Below are 17,435 nucleotides of genomic sequence, written 5' to 3'. Positions count from 1 at the left end.
CAGTATCTGCAGGAACCAGAGGATGGTTCCTTCATAATCTTGGACGAGGAGCTAGCTGTTTTATTGACCCCAATGAAACTGCTCTCAAACACTAACATGATAATGCATCCAGGCGAAATGGAGGCTGATTTCCTATTGCAATAATGAAGCAGGGGGCATAATATACAATAGGCTTACCCTTATAATGTTTCTTCCTCGTACACTGAACATAATACTGATTTCGGCTTGAACCAGCAGTCCTACAAGATCTACCAGAAGCCTTTTTGCAACATAACAGTCTTAAGCAGACTATTGCTTGTGCTATTGTGAATAGCCAGAGGGCCTGCAACATCTCTGGACTAGTCTCCCATCCAGCACATCTGAGACATTATTGCTTGGCCATTGCAAAAGAAAGAACCAATTGTCAGCGTGTCGAGACATTATTCTGGCAATGATTAGTAACCTCACCCTCACTAATAGTATGCTAAGATGTGTAAGTTCGTTATAAGATATTTCTCCCGCCTTCATAGCATGCCTTCGTGGTGTAGTGGTCAGCACGCTCAGCGCGTATTCGAGTGGTCCAAGGTTCAAGCCCCGGCGAGGACATTACTCACTTTCACGTCTCCAGCATCAAAATAACCTAAAACCTCTGCAGTGGTGGATAATGATCGCAACCACCAAGATTAGGCGATTGCTTCCCCTAATCCCCACTCGCCCTTAGAAACGAGGAGTGTATAAGGTATTTCTTTCCCTTCTTAGCATGCCTTCGTGGTGTAATGGTCAGCATGCTCGGCGCGTATTCGAGAGGTCCGAGGCTCGAGTCCCGGCGAGGGCATTACACATTTTTCATGTCTCATGCTTTAAAATAACCTAATGTCTCTACAACGTTTATTATCGGGCATTGTTATCATATTTCATACTGAAAAAATAGGAATGATTTGAATATTTTATTTCATATTTTATTCTTTTGTATGTGATTAACATGGTTATTGATCTTGTTAATTTCAAATTTCTACTACCTTTCCTTCTTGGTGTTCCAGTTTCAGTGTTGAGCAGTGTAAAAGCATCGCATAATCCGTAACAGACACTTATGCATAGTAAATAATATTTATGCGTAAGATATAATATTAATGTTCTTTTAATTATTTATGACGGGTAATTATAAAGCAAAAGTATATAGTTAGTTTGCATATCATGTGGCTTAGAAGGACTCCTTCACCTCTTCCAGTATCCATGAAATTTTCATTTAAGTTTTAAACTAAAAGTTCGATTACCCACAACTATGAAAAAGATATTAGTAATAAGCAACTAAAGCTAATAATAAGAAACTGAAATAAGAAAGCAATAATAAGGAGGACAACTAATAACAAGCAAAATGAATCGGTCTAGACTCAATAAAATTTCAAAATTATAGTCCCGAAGGTTAAACCTTCTTCTTCAACTTCAGGAGTTAAAAAAGCGTAAAATGAAAAACATTATACATACATGAAAATATCAGATGATCTCTGTGCCAAGGAGGGAAATTGTAGTCATAATCATTCATATATGCGGTATTTCCTCTATTTTCCCTCAAAACTGTGCTGTGAATGAAGCATATATCATGATCCATAAGAGTATTGTGTCCCGCAAAGAAAAATCAATGAAAGGAATGCATTGAATGTTCTGGGCGTCATTGTGTAAGAGATTTAATATGTCATTAATAATTACTTACTTGCTTACACATAATATATAATTCGCTTTCTGAATTGCAGAAAAGATTCAGAACAAAAGTGTTTGATATTCTTGTCATTATATAACGAAAGTATGCCTTGTTGAGCAGAGAGTTGTCCACATTAATTTTTGAGATTTTCTCTTTTACTGCTCAAACGTTTGCCCTAATTTCTAGATTTTCCTGAATGCAATTGGATATTAGTACCCATCATGGTTTAATTGCTGACAATGCAGATTTCTTCACATAACTAAAACTAAATCTTGCTCAGACGTATCCAGCTGATTATATTCTCTTATGGTGCACTATGATGATCTAAATTTATCCATCATATAATGAGAATTTACTTCTATGTATCTCTTAATTATGATATAAGGTATTTCTCCCGCCTTCCTACCGTGCCTTCGTGGTGTAGTGGTCAGCATACTGAGCCAGTATTTCAGAAGTCCGTGGTTTGATTATCGGCGAAGGCGTTGCATATTTTTTCTCTCTCTGGCTTTTCCAACTAACCTAATGTCTGTATAATGAGAACTCACAGAAGATTATATTTCATTGCTACTACTCGTTACTATTTAAAAGTATCATAATTGGTACTGTTTTTAATTTTTTTTAGTTGTTTATTTAAAATAAGAGTTCAATGAGTTAACTGAATAAGACTATTGTATCATTTTCAGCTATTTTCTAACGACCATCTGTTTATAGGCGTATTGTTATACTTGGACTACCAGTCACCTATCACCCGGTTTGAGTATCAACTCAGAGCCGGAGAGTCCTCACAGAAATTTTTTGAGGCCTGTCAACATTATACTCGCAAACAATCAGCGTGCTTTCGCCAATCAGAAAAACGCTCTGAAATTTTCGGGAAAATGAGGATTCAGAAAGTATTCCTGACGTGCCCACGAAATCTTGAACAAAAACAGTGAACGCAGTTCCAGTGAGAGAATTGGTAAAAAGAGAGAAACCTTTTCTCTTATGTTTTTTACTCTCGACCAAGAACTATTGTCTTGTTCTCTCCCCCAAGAGTATTTTTATCTGTGTGGAGAGATCCAATAGCCGGTAGCCGGATTTTCGACCGCCTAATTTGACAGCAACCTCCTCGAAACCAAAGAATATGTATCGCGAAATCCCTTGCCTTCGCTTTCCAGCGGGGTAATAGCAAACTGGTTTACATTACGTCTATGAAACCTTTCCTTCTTTACATAGACATTTCTTAGTAGTGTCTAGCCCTAGCATGATTTATGCTTCACGCATGCACAATAGGCATATTTTCAGTATGGAAACCTTCGTCGCTTGGCCAAAGAACATCTGTCTATGCTTGGCTTGGCGATGAATTCACCCTTCGGCGATGAGTAAGTGAAGTGCTGCGAATGTGTGAAATTTGTTCATTTTGTGCCCAATTATGCGAGCAATTATTTACTGGTGACTTGAAAAAACGTACGGGGGGAGCTCTTTGCCCAAATATGCGAGAATTTATTTACTAGGGACTTGAAAAAGCATATGTGGAAATAGACTTAATTCTTTATTTCACTCGTGTTGATGTTTATGAACTGCTTAAATTAATGCTGTAGGTTTTTATGTGCAATAATCAATTAACTTAACTGTATTTTACATTTATTTCCAAATGTTTTTTTTTTTTTTTTTTTTTTTTTTTTTTTGATATTTACTGTTATCATAAAATTTCTTTCCAAATTCATCCTTTCCACAAAGGCACGTCTCATCCTAGGCAAATAATTTATGAGAGCTTAACATAATCAATTAATTTAACCTCATTTTACAAATTTGTTTTTTACTTCACATGTACAGTTATCATACAAGTTCATCTTTTAACAGGCATTCAACAAAATAACATACTTTGGTTCTTCCTTTTCGTATTCTTGATTACATTATCTCATCTTAGTAGTCATCCAAAAGGTAATAGAAAATGGGTCTTTTGAACATTTCAAACATATAGAATTACCTTTCATACTAATCACGCTAAATATAAGAAATCAATAACAACCTTACTTCTTCAACGCTTCAAGCTTCTTATTCAGGCTTAACTTCTGCAACGTAACAAAATTTAGTCGAATAACAATATGTCTTTAGTTGCCAATCTCATGATACATGGTCACTTCTGTATAACGGACGCCAGCCAATAACGCCAACGAAGCTTGTCATTGTGCATACATGAAGCATAAACCATGCTAGGGCTAGACGCTACTGACCTTCTTTGTCGAAACGGCCAGAAGAGGCAACGGGGCTGTTTGCCTCACACAAGAACTTCACCCCCTCCACACACACACACAAATTAAAAAAAGAAAACGAAAAGAAACTTTGAGAACTTTAACGTCCGACTAACAAACAGCAACTTTAGCAGACTTTGTGCATCATTTGTTGTTTGTTTTACCCATTTTTTCTTTTTCCAGGAGACCACTATCTTGTAAATTATTTGCATATAACGTTGAATGTCAAATAAAGTAAATACGCTACATGCTTGCTTGTGTTAACGATGTACATTTTTTCGACATTTGTCAAAGCGCGATAATAATAACATTTTAAGATGCATTTCGAAGAGTATTTATGTGTAAGTAATTACTTAATTTTTATGTATTGTATTCATATTAGTGAAATGTTGTATTTGGTTAATTGGCATTAAAGTTTTTCATAAGTTCTCTTATCTCAAGCGACAGACACGAAACTGACATAGCTGCCAATCTTGAAATCTTAAAACCCGGGAGATTTTACGAGAAAACCAGGAGGTTCTCACGCTGAGCAGCGATACCATATGGGATTAACTTCTTGGATCACGCGACTCCGGAAAGTGATGTCACTATCTTGAATTTTCCCTGAAACGACGTCATATTTGATAATTTTTATTTTTTGTGGCAGAAACAATATTATTTCAAAGTACATCACTTCCGGTTTATCATGTCATCCAAGATGGTGCCGGCCACGCCCTCTTATAACTACAAGCGTCACGCGGTTACTACTGGCGAATGTGTGCTATTGTGTGCATGGACTGCAAATTATTTACTTAAACCGTGGTTTCATTAACACTTTTTGATTATAAGTATTTAATGAAACTATTGTTATTTTTATAAGTTCAGGTATTTGTGCAGTTAATATAATACTTAAAACAAATACAGATGTTTGAAATTGATAACAAGAATCTTTGAATCATAAGCGCATGTAGGACATTCAGTTCTGAGTTATGAATTTATTTCTAAGCCAGTTCTGAGTTATGCAAGCTGAAAAATTAAGAGAAGCTAAAAATGAAACTGAATACATGTTGAATCTTGTTATCAAAATGCATAAAACGGTAAGGAAAAGTAATTTTTCATGACGATGCTAAGCTTCATTTTAGATGATAAAGAAAGTATATAATGGGAGATTAGCAAATATTACAATATTTAGTAGCAGATTAAAAAAATTGCTATAGTTTTTTACCAATTATTTTCCTTCGCAGCTGTGAATATCACAACGCTTCTGCAGTGCTCGTATTTAATTGTTATATTGAACAGGACTTTATTCTGAAAAAAATAAATGTCTTACATAATACTTGATTTGCAAGATTTCCCCAAACTTTTCCAATCTTATTCATCTAAAAGTGTGTTGCATGAAATAAGTCTAAAATATCATATTCGTCTGAGACACAAAGTTCAAATAGTCTTTAATGGCCAGGACTGGCAGGTAATTTTTCAATATTAATAAGAAATGTGACGGAAAAATTTGCTACAGCTTTTACTTTGTTCGTAAAGGAATATGAAATCAGGTTAGGTTAATCTTTTATTGCTAATTAATGCATATGATATCCCTGAAATGCCCGTAAACCTTTAACTACTGTGACTTTAAATTGTCGCATAACTACTGTGAGCGGTCTCTCAGACCGCTTCTTCTAAAAACAAATAAGATATTGTTTTATTTTTCTTATTTGAATAAATGTTATTTAATTTCATATATTTAACTTTTTCATGAAGATATAAAGCATTTTTTATACATAAATCAGTTCATTAAAATAAAATGTATACTATGATAATAATTCCTTCGCTTACGTATCTGGATGGAAGAAGTAAATTTTAAAATTCAACTTTTTTATTTTACATTAAAATTTGCGATAAGAATGCTTTAATAAGAATATAGAAAATTAATTTTTATTTTAAAAATTATAATTCGAGCTGCATTTTTAACATACTTTTCTACTGCATTGTAGACACACTGGTTCTTTGCATGCTATACATTTGTAAGTTGTTTTCCTTTTTTTGCTTGGTGGACAAATATAGCACGTTCTTTTTTTATCTAATTTATCGTCTTCGATAGCAATGTTTCCTTCATCATCATTTATTCCGAAAACTCCTCGTTTGAGTTCTTTAGGTAAAAACCATAAAGTTATCCTCCGTTTTACATGAGACTGCACCAACTGAATTGCTAATGAAATCATTTCGTTTCATTTTCGGAGCCATTGGGATAAGACTTAAATAATACGAATGCATTTATTGCACAGATAATCCAAGTTTCTGAAGAATATTGCCATAGACCAACGTCGGGTTTGACGAGCAGTTGAATAGATTGAACGAAGAATAATATTGTGACTACGAGTTCGAACACCCTTGTTGGGCTCTTCAATAGACCATTTGAATTCATTTTTTCCAATAAAAAAATCTTTTGTAGAAGGAGAACATGGATTTTCATTTTCATTGGCACATATTTCTGAATTTGTATCGTGGCCGCTCTCAATAATTTCATTATGAGAACTTTCATCAGAGAACTGTAAATTAGACCAATTTCAAACTATTTATTCAATTTGGTCTTGGGTAAGATATATAGGACGTTTCCTGCACGCATTTGAAGCCATTTCAAGATTATTTATAAGAAAACGAAATATGTAACAACAACGAAAAGTGAACTTTATCGGCGGAAATTTGAATCGTATCTGCTGTGATCGGTCCCGCAGACCGCTCAGGGGGGGGGGAATTTAAAAAAAAATAAAAGAAGAAATAGAGCTAGCCAAATGCAACTTGGTATGTGACCTTGGACAACTGGTTTAGGAAGGTACTAAGAATGGCAATACCCATTAATTATTCTAAGGGGTGGAAGCATTTAATGGAAATGTTGTGCGGTCTGAGAGACCGCTCACAGCAGTTAAAGGTAAATATTATATATATGTTTTTTTTTTTTTTTTTTTTTTTTTTAATTCCAACAAATAATAGCAAAGTGAATTTTGCATGAAAAGGATTCACAAGGAGGGGAATGTTTCGTATGTAGAAGGTAAACATTTAATTCAACTATTCACGGGTAAATAACGCTGTAAAATATCAAAGTAAAGAATGGATTGGATTCGTTTATTTGAATAATGACTAAATACTAGAGCTATTTGCCTAAGGGTAGAGAAAACTTCCTCTTTACAGTAAGGTATTCATGTAATTAATGGGAGAGCTGAGATCGTCTCAAGAACATACCTCTATCGACCAGTTAGACAGCCTTGCTGTAATCTAGCCGATATCCCTGGATGAATTTTTTTATTTTAATTTTTCGTAATACTCTTCCTCTGGTATTATGATGAAGTGTTTTATTTTCTTCTGAAGACCTTTTGTAACTCATATTTATTTCTAATTTAATTATATTTTTGCCACGATTCATAATGCGGACTAGCCAACCATAATGCTTTTATTTATATTTATTTGTAATTTTTTATTTTCCATTTATTCCTTGATTTTTCAACTTTCCCTTTCAACAGGAAGAGCTGGTATACATCTAATATTCGCTTTCCTTGAAGTATTAATATTATCTCTAATCTTTTCTTCTGGCATAATTATTCCTATCTTTTTTATTTACAGCAACTAGAAACGCTTTTTTAAAATGTTATAATTTTTCAGTGTTTCTTACTAAGTTTTAGATATTTTCAGGTAACCTAAAATCACACACATAACATATAGTGGGTATTCTGTTAATGTGGCGACATACTGAGATGGATGACAATAGTCATCGACAGAAAGAATAATTACTTTGGAACATGCTGTTGCAAGTCATGTTTAGTCGGTGAAAATAACTAAAATACTTGCGCAGGATCTAACTTCGAGCGGGGACCGAGAAAAAGTTTTTTACTAAGTAAAAAAAAACATTTTATTACACAGCGTATTTACAACACAACCTGTAGTTCAGATTACAGTTCAAAAAAGCGAACGGTGGGAAACCATAGGAGATATTACAGCTCTGAATAATTATCAATAAGAATAAGCGTAACATGCGTAAATTCACAGGCCCATAATTCCAAAGCTTAAATAGAAGTAAATGGAGGAAATCCTTCATTGACCGTCATGCGAGGTGTTTCACAAGGTTCTAATTCTAATAATTAGTATCTTTAGTAATAATAATAAGCTAATAATTCTAATTCGAAAAGCTTTTTAAGAAATTATTTCTTAGTTACTTTTCTTTCATGTTTTCGTCAATAGATGGTGCTAGTGTATTGCTTTGCTATCCTTTAGTTGGAACTTTCCGGCATTTGTTGTCTGTCGTTGTCACGTAATCACGTTTTTCTACCGTTCTTATTATTCACAGAATACCGTGCATAAATGCAAGCACATGCACACGCGTATATGCATGCGTATGCACAAAAACTTTCTATGTGACGTAAAGTCTTTGGCCAGCTTTTGGGGGTAAGTTCAGGCGCATAAATTAGTTGGTCGTGTATTTCTAATCGATGACTGACATTCACCTTCAGCCCAAAGGCCAGTTGTAGGATTGATGCTTGCTCTTAAAGTTCGTCACACCAGTTTCTGTACATTCAATACCTTAAACTATACCATTGCGCTATTAAATTTAATTTAAAGTACTAAATAACTACTCAGTAATTGTATAAGACTCTGTCAAATTTTCATCGCGTTTAACTTCTTAACAAGACATAACAGGCAATGTAAAAGTCAAATAAAAATATTTATTAGTACGTCGACCTAAGCGTTATACAAACTGAAAATTAACAGAAAGTAAACTCCACTGCCATTATGGAAATCTTAATTTTACGGCATTCTAACTTGTAAGATTTTTTTTTTTTTTTTTTTTAATTTCTGGAAAAGGATCAGATCCATGAGTTGAATGTAGATTACTGGAAATTGTAAATTACATCAGTATTGAATTTGAGTACCTGTGTATAAATAAAATTTGATATATGTTAAGCATGTTCAGTAAGACAGCATTTTAATTAATTGTAACCTCTTTCTAGATTATAACTGCTGGAGGTGTAACTTATCGAAACGAACCGTGGCACAGAGAGTGTTTTTCCTGCACAAACTGTGGCTCATCGCTAGCCGGACAACGTTTCACATCAAGAGATGAGAAACCTTACTGCGCCGACTGTTTCGGTGAGCTGTTTGCTAAGAAATGTACAGCTTGCAATAAGCCTATCACTGGTAAGTTGGAAAAAAAAAAGTGTTCAAATTTTTATTCGGCAAACAAATTCGAAAATTTTACTATGCAAATAAAAATAACAATGATGAAAAATTATCATTTTTAACAAATTACCTAAGTATGTTAAGCCCGATTCCAACAACATATCTACTATTGTGAGCTTAGGGAGCAGCTCGGTCCACCTTGCAAAACAAAGTTTGCCCTATGACCCTATACGGGGTACGCCAGTACAAAAACCACAAACAAGGGCAACCAGCGGCCCAGCCATGTCCCAAATATATTATTGTGTCAATACGTACATAAAATAACTCTGACACAAAGGAAAGTTTAAAATAAACGTTTTCAAAAGTTCGTCTGCATAATGTTACACAAGCTCAATAGCAATAGAAATCAAACTCCGCAGTTTGCGAGAATAACGGAGCTTACGATAGAAGTTCAAATATTAAATTACAATACAAAAGCGCCTACAAGCTTTGTCTCAGACCCTCAAAGTTTCAGCTGCCACAAGCGCTCTCTTGAACTCAAGAACTCTGCTCTTAATTTGCGGTGTGGTGGGAGCCGACGGCGAAAATTGAAGTGTGAGAAAAAGTAAAATGATAAGATAACTAATGAGTAAACATAAAACCTAGAAACTTCAAAATACATGCCCTTGTGATCAAATACGATTTCAAAAGTTGTTGTTGCTTCAGTATAACTTAAATCTTTATATCTGAGCTGCATCATGATATGTCTAGTAAAAGTAAAGCTTTGTTAAAAGGAATTAATAGTCTTATTGGCTCAGTATCTTCTATGAGATTTCTGTATCAAATAGGAAATGCGATTCTTTAAAAGAACGCGTGAAGATAAAAATAATGAGTTATTAATATAATAGAACGATAATTGAGTTTCAGGCATGGTATTACATGTAATTACTTAAAAGCGGTTCATTTTCTAAATATAAAACTACAGAGTGATTCAAAAAGGTGGACTCAATTTAATTACTTTGTATTTCGCGAAATATAAACTGGACATGAACAATCTAAATTTTAATGAAAAAGGAAGTTCCAAAGTTGGTGTACAGAGGTTATAAATGTTCAACGTGTCCCCCCTTTACTGCACGGCAAACATCTAAGCGGTAGACAAACTCGTTCCACACAGGAAAAAGTATATCTTGTGTTATTGAGTGCATCGCAGCAGTGACATGATCACGTAGGTCGACCAGAGTTGTTGGTAGCGGTGTGACATAAACAGCGTCCTTAACCACACAACAAAAAGTCACACGACATGAGATCCGGAAGATCTCGATGGCCAGAATGTAAAACCACGTCTTGATTTCGCATGTGCCTTATCAATCGCTGAGGAAGGGATTGATTTAAAAATTCTCGGATATCATCCTACCAATGGGGCGGAGCTCCATCCTGTTGGAAAATAAAGTCATATGAATCCTCAGAAAATTAAGGTAAAAGCCATTGATCCAATGCGTCCAGGTACGTTATTCCACTTACAGCGCTTTCCGCAAAAAGAATGGTCCATACACTTTTGTCCAGAAAACGTTTAGATTCGCTGAGTCTCTCTCATGCAACGGACAGTTCAAGACCAGGAGGCGGATCTGCGGATAAGTTTGCAGGCGGAGGGGCAGAGACTACTAGCTGATAAGGGTGAAGACAGAGCGAGTAAGATAAAAGAGACATTTTTTATAAAGACGTTATCTTTTATTACCTACCTGGTGGTAATTACATTTAATTTTAGAATTTTTAGCCTTTGTACTTTCCTTGGTATTCCAGCCATATTATTACATATATTATTATGTACCCTTAGTAGGCTCACCTCATAGGAACAAATTTAATAATTGATTCGCCCGACCTTAAACTTAGATGCAAATCCTTAATTTTTACCATATGTTTTGAATTTTACAGTTTAATATGTACTCTTTAATTTCAAACTATGTCTTATATTTTCTATTCATAATAGCATATGTATTTTCTTTGCTTTTAATAGTATTACTAATTTTTATTGTTTATTTCATTTGGCGCAGAATCTTTTTCGTACTCTTTAACCAACAAACTGCTAATTTTAACGTATTTTTTATACTTTCTGTTCACACAAAATATTTATTTTCCGTAATCATAATTAAATTACCAGTTTTTATTGTTTACTACATTTTACACAGCATTTTTTCCAACCAACATAGACTGAATTTATTTCTTATATTTTCTATTCGGCCCACCAGCGGCCCAGCGGTAAAGTCGTTGAATACTGGTAGTTCGGTCCGAGGTTCTAATCCCGCGAACGGTCTGGCTGCATGGGCGTTTTCGTGGTTTTCCCCACGTGTAACGTGTATACGAAGCAGTTCCCCTTAGAAAGTCCTCCACGAAAGCATTCCTCACCTTAGACAGACAGCCCTCGAGGCTTTACCATAATCACACACGCAATATATTTTCTATTCAGCGTAGCATATTTATTTTCTGCAGTCTTCATTACAGTATCAATTGTTATTGTTTATTTAATTTTACTCAGAACTCTTTTGGTACTATTTAGCAAACATACTACTAATTTTAACTTACTTCTTATATTTTATGATTATATACATGACCTGTACTTAATTTTAGATGCAATTTCTAACTTTTTTCGAACTTTTTCACGCTTGCAAGTTTTAACATATTATGAAATTTGACTTAATTTGTTATATTTTCACACCATATACATGAGTTTTATTTAACTTTTAACTTCTTTAATATATTTTAACCTTCATAACTTCCCACATACTCTTAATTTTAATTTAATTCCTATATTTTCCTTGGCATATATATAACTTTTATTTAACTTTAAATGATTTTTTAACTTTCGTAATGTTTAAACACACTCTAATTTTTGAATTATTTATTACATTGGCCCACTATACACATCATCTTTATTTAATTTTAGATGTAACATTTTTACTTTTTTGACAGAATTTCCTTTTTAGTTTGCAACACGCTCTGAATTATAACTTCTTTATATAATTTTTATCATAATGACGCTTTTGATTTTACTTATTTTAGATGTTTATATTTTTTAAACATACTGATAGTTTTCAATCAAGTATTTTATTTTATAATCGTTACCTATTATTCATATATAATTCCTTGAATTCTATGCTTTTTCATTCTGTAGTAGTCTTACCATTACTTATTCTAACATTATAATTTCCTGCATTTTCAGGTATTTCCTTTTAATTTTTTATATCATTTATATTTGAACGCATGTTTTTAAGATCTTCAATGTTACCAATGCTTAGTTTAGATTCTCGTTTGCCTATAAACTAGCTTGGTATATTCCGTTTTTAGAATTAAATCTCAACTTCATCCATAATTTTAGAACCATATTCACTGTTTCATGTACTCACACAGAAATCTTTCCTATTGCTTTATTGTTTTGAAAGTTTAATACCCTTAAATTCAATTTTTTGCTAATTGATAGCATCTATACTATTATTTTTTACTATAAATCCCTTGACTATGCAAATTTTACTTTTTTTACTTTATTACCTTTTTCCTGTCTTCATGGACAAATTTCAAGGAAAATTAACTATTATTTATGTTACATGTGCAAAGAATTTCCTAAGATAAACATTTCCAGTATCGAATCAGAGATGAGATATCCAGTATTCGATGATTTTACTCATTGGTTACTATTTCATCTGCTGAAATTTTGTTTCATTAACATACTAGTATTTCTAACACATAGCGTTGACACGTTTATTCGGAACTTAGTTCAGGTCCAACTTATAATTCACTAGCCAACCTCACTTATAGTCAATTTTATAATTTCTTACACTAGGATTTTCCTTCTTGACTGTCAGTTTTCATTTATGTGTTTACTAATGCACTTTATTACGAACGAAATCTTGTTGATGACTACTACAACTTTACACAATATATCATTACCAATATACGTATATTTGCAGAAGGAGCCAAACAAAGAAATAGTAACAGATATTTTACCAAAATCTAAGTCATATTTTTAAATATTTTAACTTTCGTACATCCTGAATACAGGCATTTCTTCATCATAAAATCCTTACTACATCGCCTGAATTTGCTTACTAATACATATTTAACGAGGAATAGCCCTTTTAATTCAAATAATGTTCTAATTTCCAAATAATGTTCTAATTTCTTATAATTTGTACGTATAAGTTTCAGTTATAGGAACCTTCTACACATTTTCCAGAACTATAATTTAATTAATGATGCCAGACGTTACCTTTTTCCAAGATGAGAGCTTCAGATGCTATCTAATTTTCCTACATTCATTGCTATCTTAATACAGAATACTCATCTTCGAACCGTTCTTAGCACCCATCTTAGAAATTGTATTTTCATAATATAATATTCATAATTAAATACGAAATAAGCATGTTCCACTGTAGAATATTTCCTGTTTTACCCAAATCGTGATAGCACCTTTACCGAATTTAAATTATTTACCTAGAATTCCTAGCAGGTTTTGGAAAATGTGCTATAGAAAGCAATTTTTTATCTAAAAATGAGTCTTAATAGGTTCTTATCTGCTTCTTACTATCAGTGGGAAAATCTGAAGCTCACTTTATTTAGCCTTATCAGTATACACACAAAAGTTATGAAAGCTTTTGCAATACAATCAGCACTTTAGGTACATATAATACTGATTTAACTATAATTAATTTCAGTTAGGTATTTTTAGAAGATAATTATATTTATGATGTATAATATTGAATTATTCTTAAGTGTTACTGGGGAAAATGCAATGAAATATCCAGTACCCACAAAGACTTTAAGAAAATCTCACTCATTAGGAATAGTAAGGCCTTGCATATTTTTCCATGAAATGTAAAACCTTGCACTGCATTGTTACAAAATATGAGTAGGATCTTTCTATAAAACAAACAAGGTTAAAAAAAGAGTATTCTTATAGTAACTTATCAACCCTTAGGATGAAAGAGTATGGTAATGAACCAGTGTTTTTAGAAATTTCCCTTCCTTTCTCAAATCTGCTAAACAGAAAAATCGGTGAAACACTCAATGTTTCCTATAAAGGCACAGATGCGCATTTCTTCTAAACAGACAAAAATCAGAATGTTCCACCCTCCCAAAGATGTAATTTTAGACATACTTTCATCGGAAAAGAACATTTTTACTTAAATAATTAAGTACGGAATTAAATAATATATGTAGTTTGTTCAAGAAAACTGTAAATTAAATCAGCTGTACAGATCCCACGCAAATTTGACATGGATACAAGACAAAACTCTAAACTACGCATCTTGTTCAATGGCAAATTCTTCACAAAAAAATGCCGCAACATCATTCGGACAATTCGGACAACAATGATGTACATTTCATTTCCTAACATTGCTCTGTAGACTCCTGATACCATTCCTATAGGCATATTCCTATAGGCTTTCTGCATTAGGTCTGGTGCTAGAAATTGTAAGCAACCATCCATTTTCAGTTAGTGAACTTTAGAAAGCTTGTTATGGCAAAGTAAAAGCAGCAAAAGATACATTTGAATTACAGCCATAGAGGCAAAAAATAAAAAAAAATGTCATAAGTTTCATAATGTAAACGAAGCGGCAACAATCCGTGACATAGCGGAAAGTAAAGCATTTCAAACACGCCCAGCACTCCGATATATAGCAATGCTAATATTCCCAATAACTAAATATAGACTGAATACGGAGAATGGATATCTGGATCACTGAAGAACCTTAATGTGGTTTTAGATATAAAGATCTCTCAATTCTGAATTCACATTCCAAGTTGACGGTCATAAATATGCTGGCAAGGATTCGACTTGTCGTGGTTTTCCGTATTATTATTTTTTCTTCTTAAGCATCATTCCATTTTTACGTCTAGCATTCAGCCTATTCTCATCCATAACGTGTTAAAGCAGTTTTAAGGTTAACTGATTAAGGCTAAGCAACTCAAGGACTATTTGCCTATGTGGAGAGATTCCTTCGTAGAGAAACATTTTAAGGGAAGTGGCTCATATCCACATTACGCACGAGAGAAACCTCGAAACATCCTATGCAGCTAGCCCGTTAGCCCGAATTCGAACCCGGGTCAGACTAAACGTGTTTAGCGACTTTTACCTCTCGGCTACTGCTGGGCTTCGCAGCTTTTAAGCAATGTAGTTTTCCTCCGTAAAGTTTCTATTTACCAATTAAGATTAGTGATACTAAAAGAGCTTGGAAATTATTATTGTGCTTTTAGTCCTAAGAAAATGAATAATTCTTATTTCTACCATATCTTTAGCCGACTAAACTGAGAAGTCACAATTCCATAGTTTTGGAAGCACGAGAGCGTACTTAATGCTTTAATTAATACATTATCAATGTTGGTAACACTTATTTTATTTCCATAATTAATCAATTACCCATAATTATCTATGTTGTACGAATGTTTTGTTTTATATAGCATTCGTGTCGCCCAGAGTGTAAAGTGGTTAGTGATTCTGATTGCCATACCGAAGAACCCGGGTTCGAATCCGGGAGAAGGTAGGGATGTAATTTGTCTGTTTCTTCACAGCAGGCAATGGTAACCCACCTATTAGGTGTCTCATAATAAAAAGACTACCGCTTCTGACCTTAGTAGGGTCAACGCCTATAAACGGCTAGAGTTCACCATTGGGAAATAGTATATAAAGCATTCGTTATTATCCGCAGTATAACTTGGAGCGTATTTCCCCCTGATATCGATATATTATTATAATAAAGTAATTTAATTTTATATACATATCATTAAAAATAATTTAAGAATTACTGAAAAAATACCTATCAAATTTATGAAATTCTAAGAATTATGTGATATTTTAAAAAATTATTTAATATTTACGTATTTCTTACTGCATTCAATTTTTAGTAAACCTAAAACGTTTAGCCTTGTAAAAATTCATACTTGCTATTTTTCAAACAAAAAATGAATTTGAAAAACATATTCGAAAAATGGGCTGTGACTTTGAACCTAGTAACATTGCAGTATACTTATCGATTTCCCCATAACTTCGTAACAGAAGTTGCTTATATTCCCTAATTGTTGGTCAATTTTGTTGTTCTTTTATTATTTTTTCCCTCATAAGCAGTTTTAACAAAATGCTAATTAAATCTCCTGAAATACATGGAAATTAACAATAATCTACTTTTTAAAAATAAAGCTCATAAACAAATCATGAAATGAAATACAATTTATATCGTTAACTTGTGAAACTGTATCATGTAACCTTCAATCTCGAATTAGTGGAAACGAATGTACTAGATGCGACATTATTCCACTAGTTTTACATAAATCTAAAATATTTTGCTTTACATTTTTTTTGAATTTTGAACTCATAGATTGTTAAATAATTTGATGTGAATTCCGGAAAACATTTTTAATGTTTTCATCGTTCTGCTAAATATTCACACTTCCTGTTGCGAGAACTGACAGTTTGAACATTTAAAAGGGAAAAAAAATATTTATTTATTTACTTAATTTATGAATTCATTTATTTCTTCCAGGTATTGGGGGAACGAGATTTATTTCTTTCGAAGATCGCAACTGGCATAACGACTGCTTCATGTGTGCAGAATGTAATTTATCCCTTGTTGGAAAGGGTTTCATTACAGATGGCCCCGATATTCTTTGCCCAGAATGTGCTAAGCAGAGACTTATGTGATCCTCAACTTTCTAAACAGTACATTAATTAATATAAATGCTGCTGTTGCGTTCCACTATGCTTACAGTCCGCAGTCATGAAGAATTATGTGCAATTTTTGTTTCTTTTCATTCTTTTGCTGCGGAGTAATAGTTGCTTATAAATGCTTTTTAATAATGTGATACACTTGTTAATAATAAAATTAACTATACATTGTTGTGTACATTTCTTATTTCTTTCTTCGATTCTACTGAATTTTATCTTACAGAAAAATAGTTACGAAACACTATATAGCTACAAACTAAATATTTTGAATGAGTGAATCATTGCCGATTTCGCCACCTTGTGAGGCAAATAGCATCATTGCTCGAAATGCCAATTCTATAAGCTAGAATTAATCCTGGAAACTGTGAGTTGTTTACTTGGTACTTAAGCCTTCGAACCAAAAATGCTCTCTAGGTCCAAAGGTAAGTCATGAATCTTTTCTTGCTTTTAGCGTCCGGGTACAGTATTCTCCTTCTGGAGCGGCAGCATTAAGACGCAATAACAAAAGCTCAGGTCAAAAATGTAAATGCACAAACGAAATCGTAGCACTGAGGAGCGTATACAGAATGAATCTGGGAATAATAAGGCGTGTATTTGATCTAAACCCCGGTGGACTCAAAGGCATATGTGAAATTTTGGAGCATTTAAATTTGTGTGGACGGCGCCGTCGATCGGTACAAAAGATCGGTGC

The 17,435-nt window shown here is 33.4% G+C and overlaps 1 protein-coding gene across 1 annotated transcript in view; it reads left to right on the top strand.

The window, feature by feature from the left end:
• LOC118188853 (four and a half LIM domains protein 2-like) overlaps nt 1–16,922 on the top strand; it is a 223,863-nt gene extending 206,941 nt beyond the window's left edge. The window contains exons 8-9 of the mRNA XM_085810018.1: nt 8,883–9,069; nt 16,563–16,922. Coding sequence (XP_085666144.1) covers nt 8,883–9,069; nt 16,563–16,720 — 345 coding nt within the window. The 3' untranslated portion in view covers nt 16,721–16,922. The remainder of the gene's footprint in view (nt 1–8,882; nt 9,070–16,562) is intronic.
• The last annotated feature ends 513 nt before the right edge of the window (nt 16,923–17,435 follow it).

This window comes from Stegodyphus dumicola, chromosome X2 (genome assembly GCF_044657685.1).
Source record: "Stegodyphus dumicola isolate Sdum_Otavi_A_Nest chromosome X2, ASM4465768v1".
Classification (NCBI taxonomy): domain Eukaryota; kingdom Metazoa; phylum Arthropoda; class Arachnida; order Araneae; family Eresidae; genus Stegodyphus; species Stegodyphus dumicola.
This window is presented reverse-complemented; position numbering and strand designations above follow the sequence as displayed.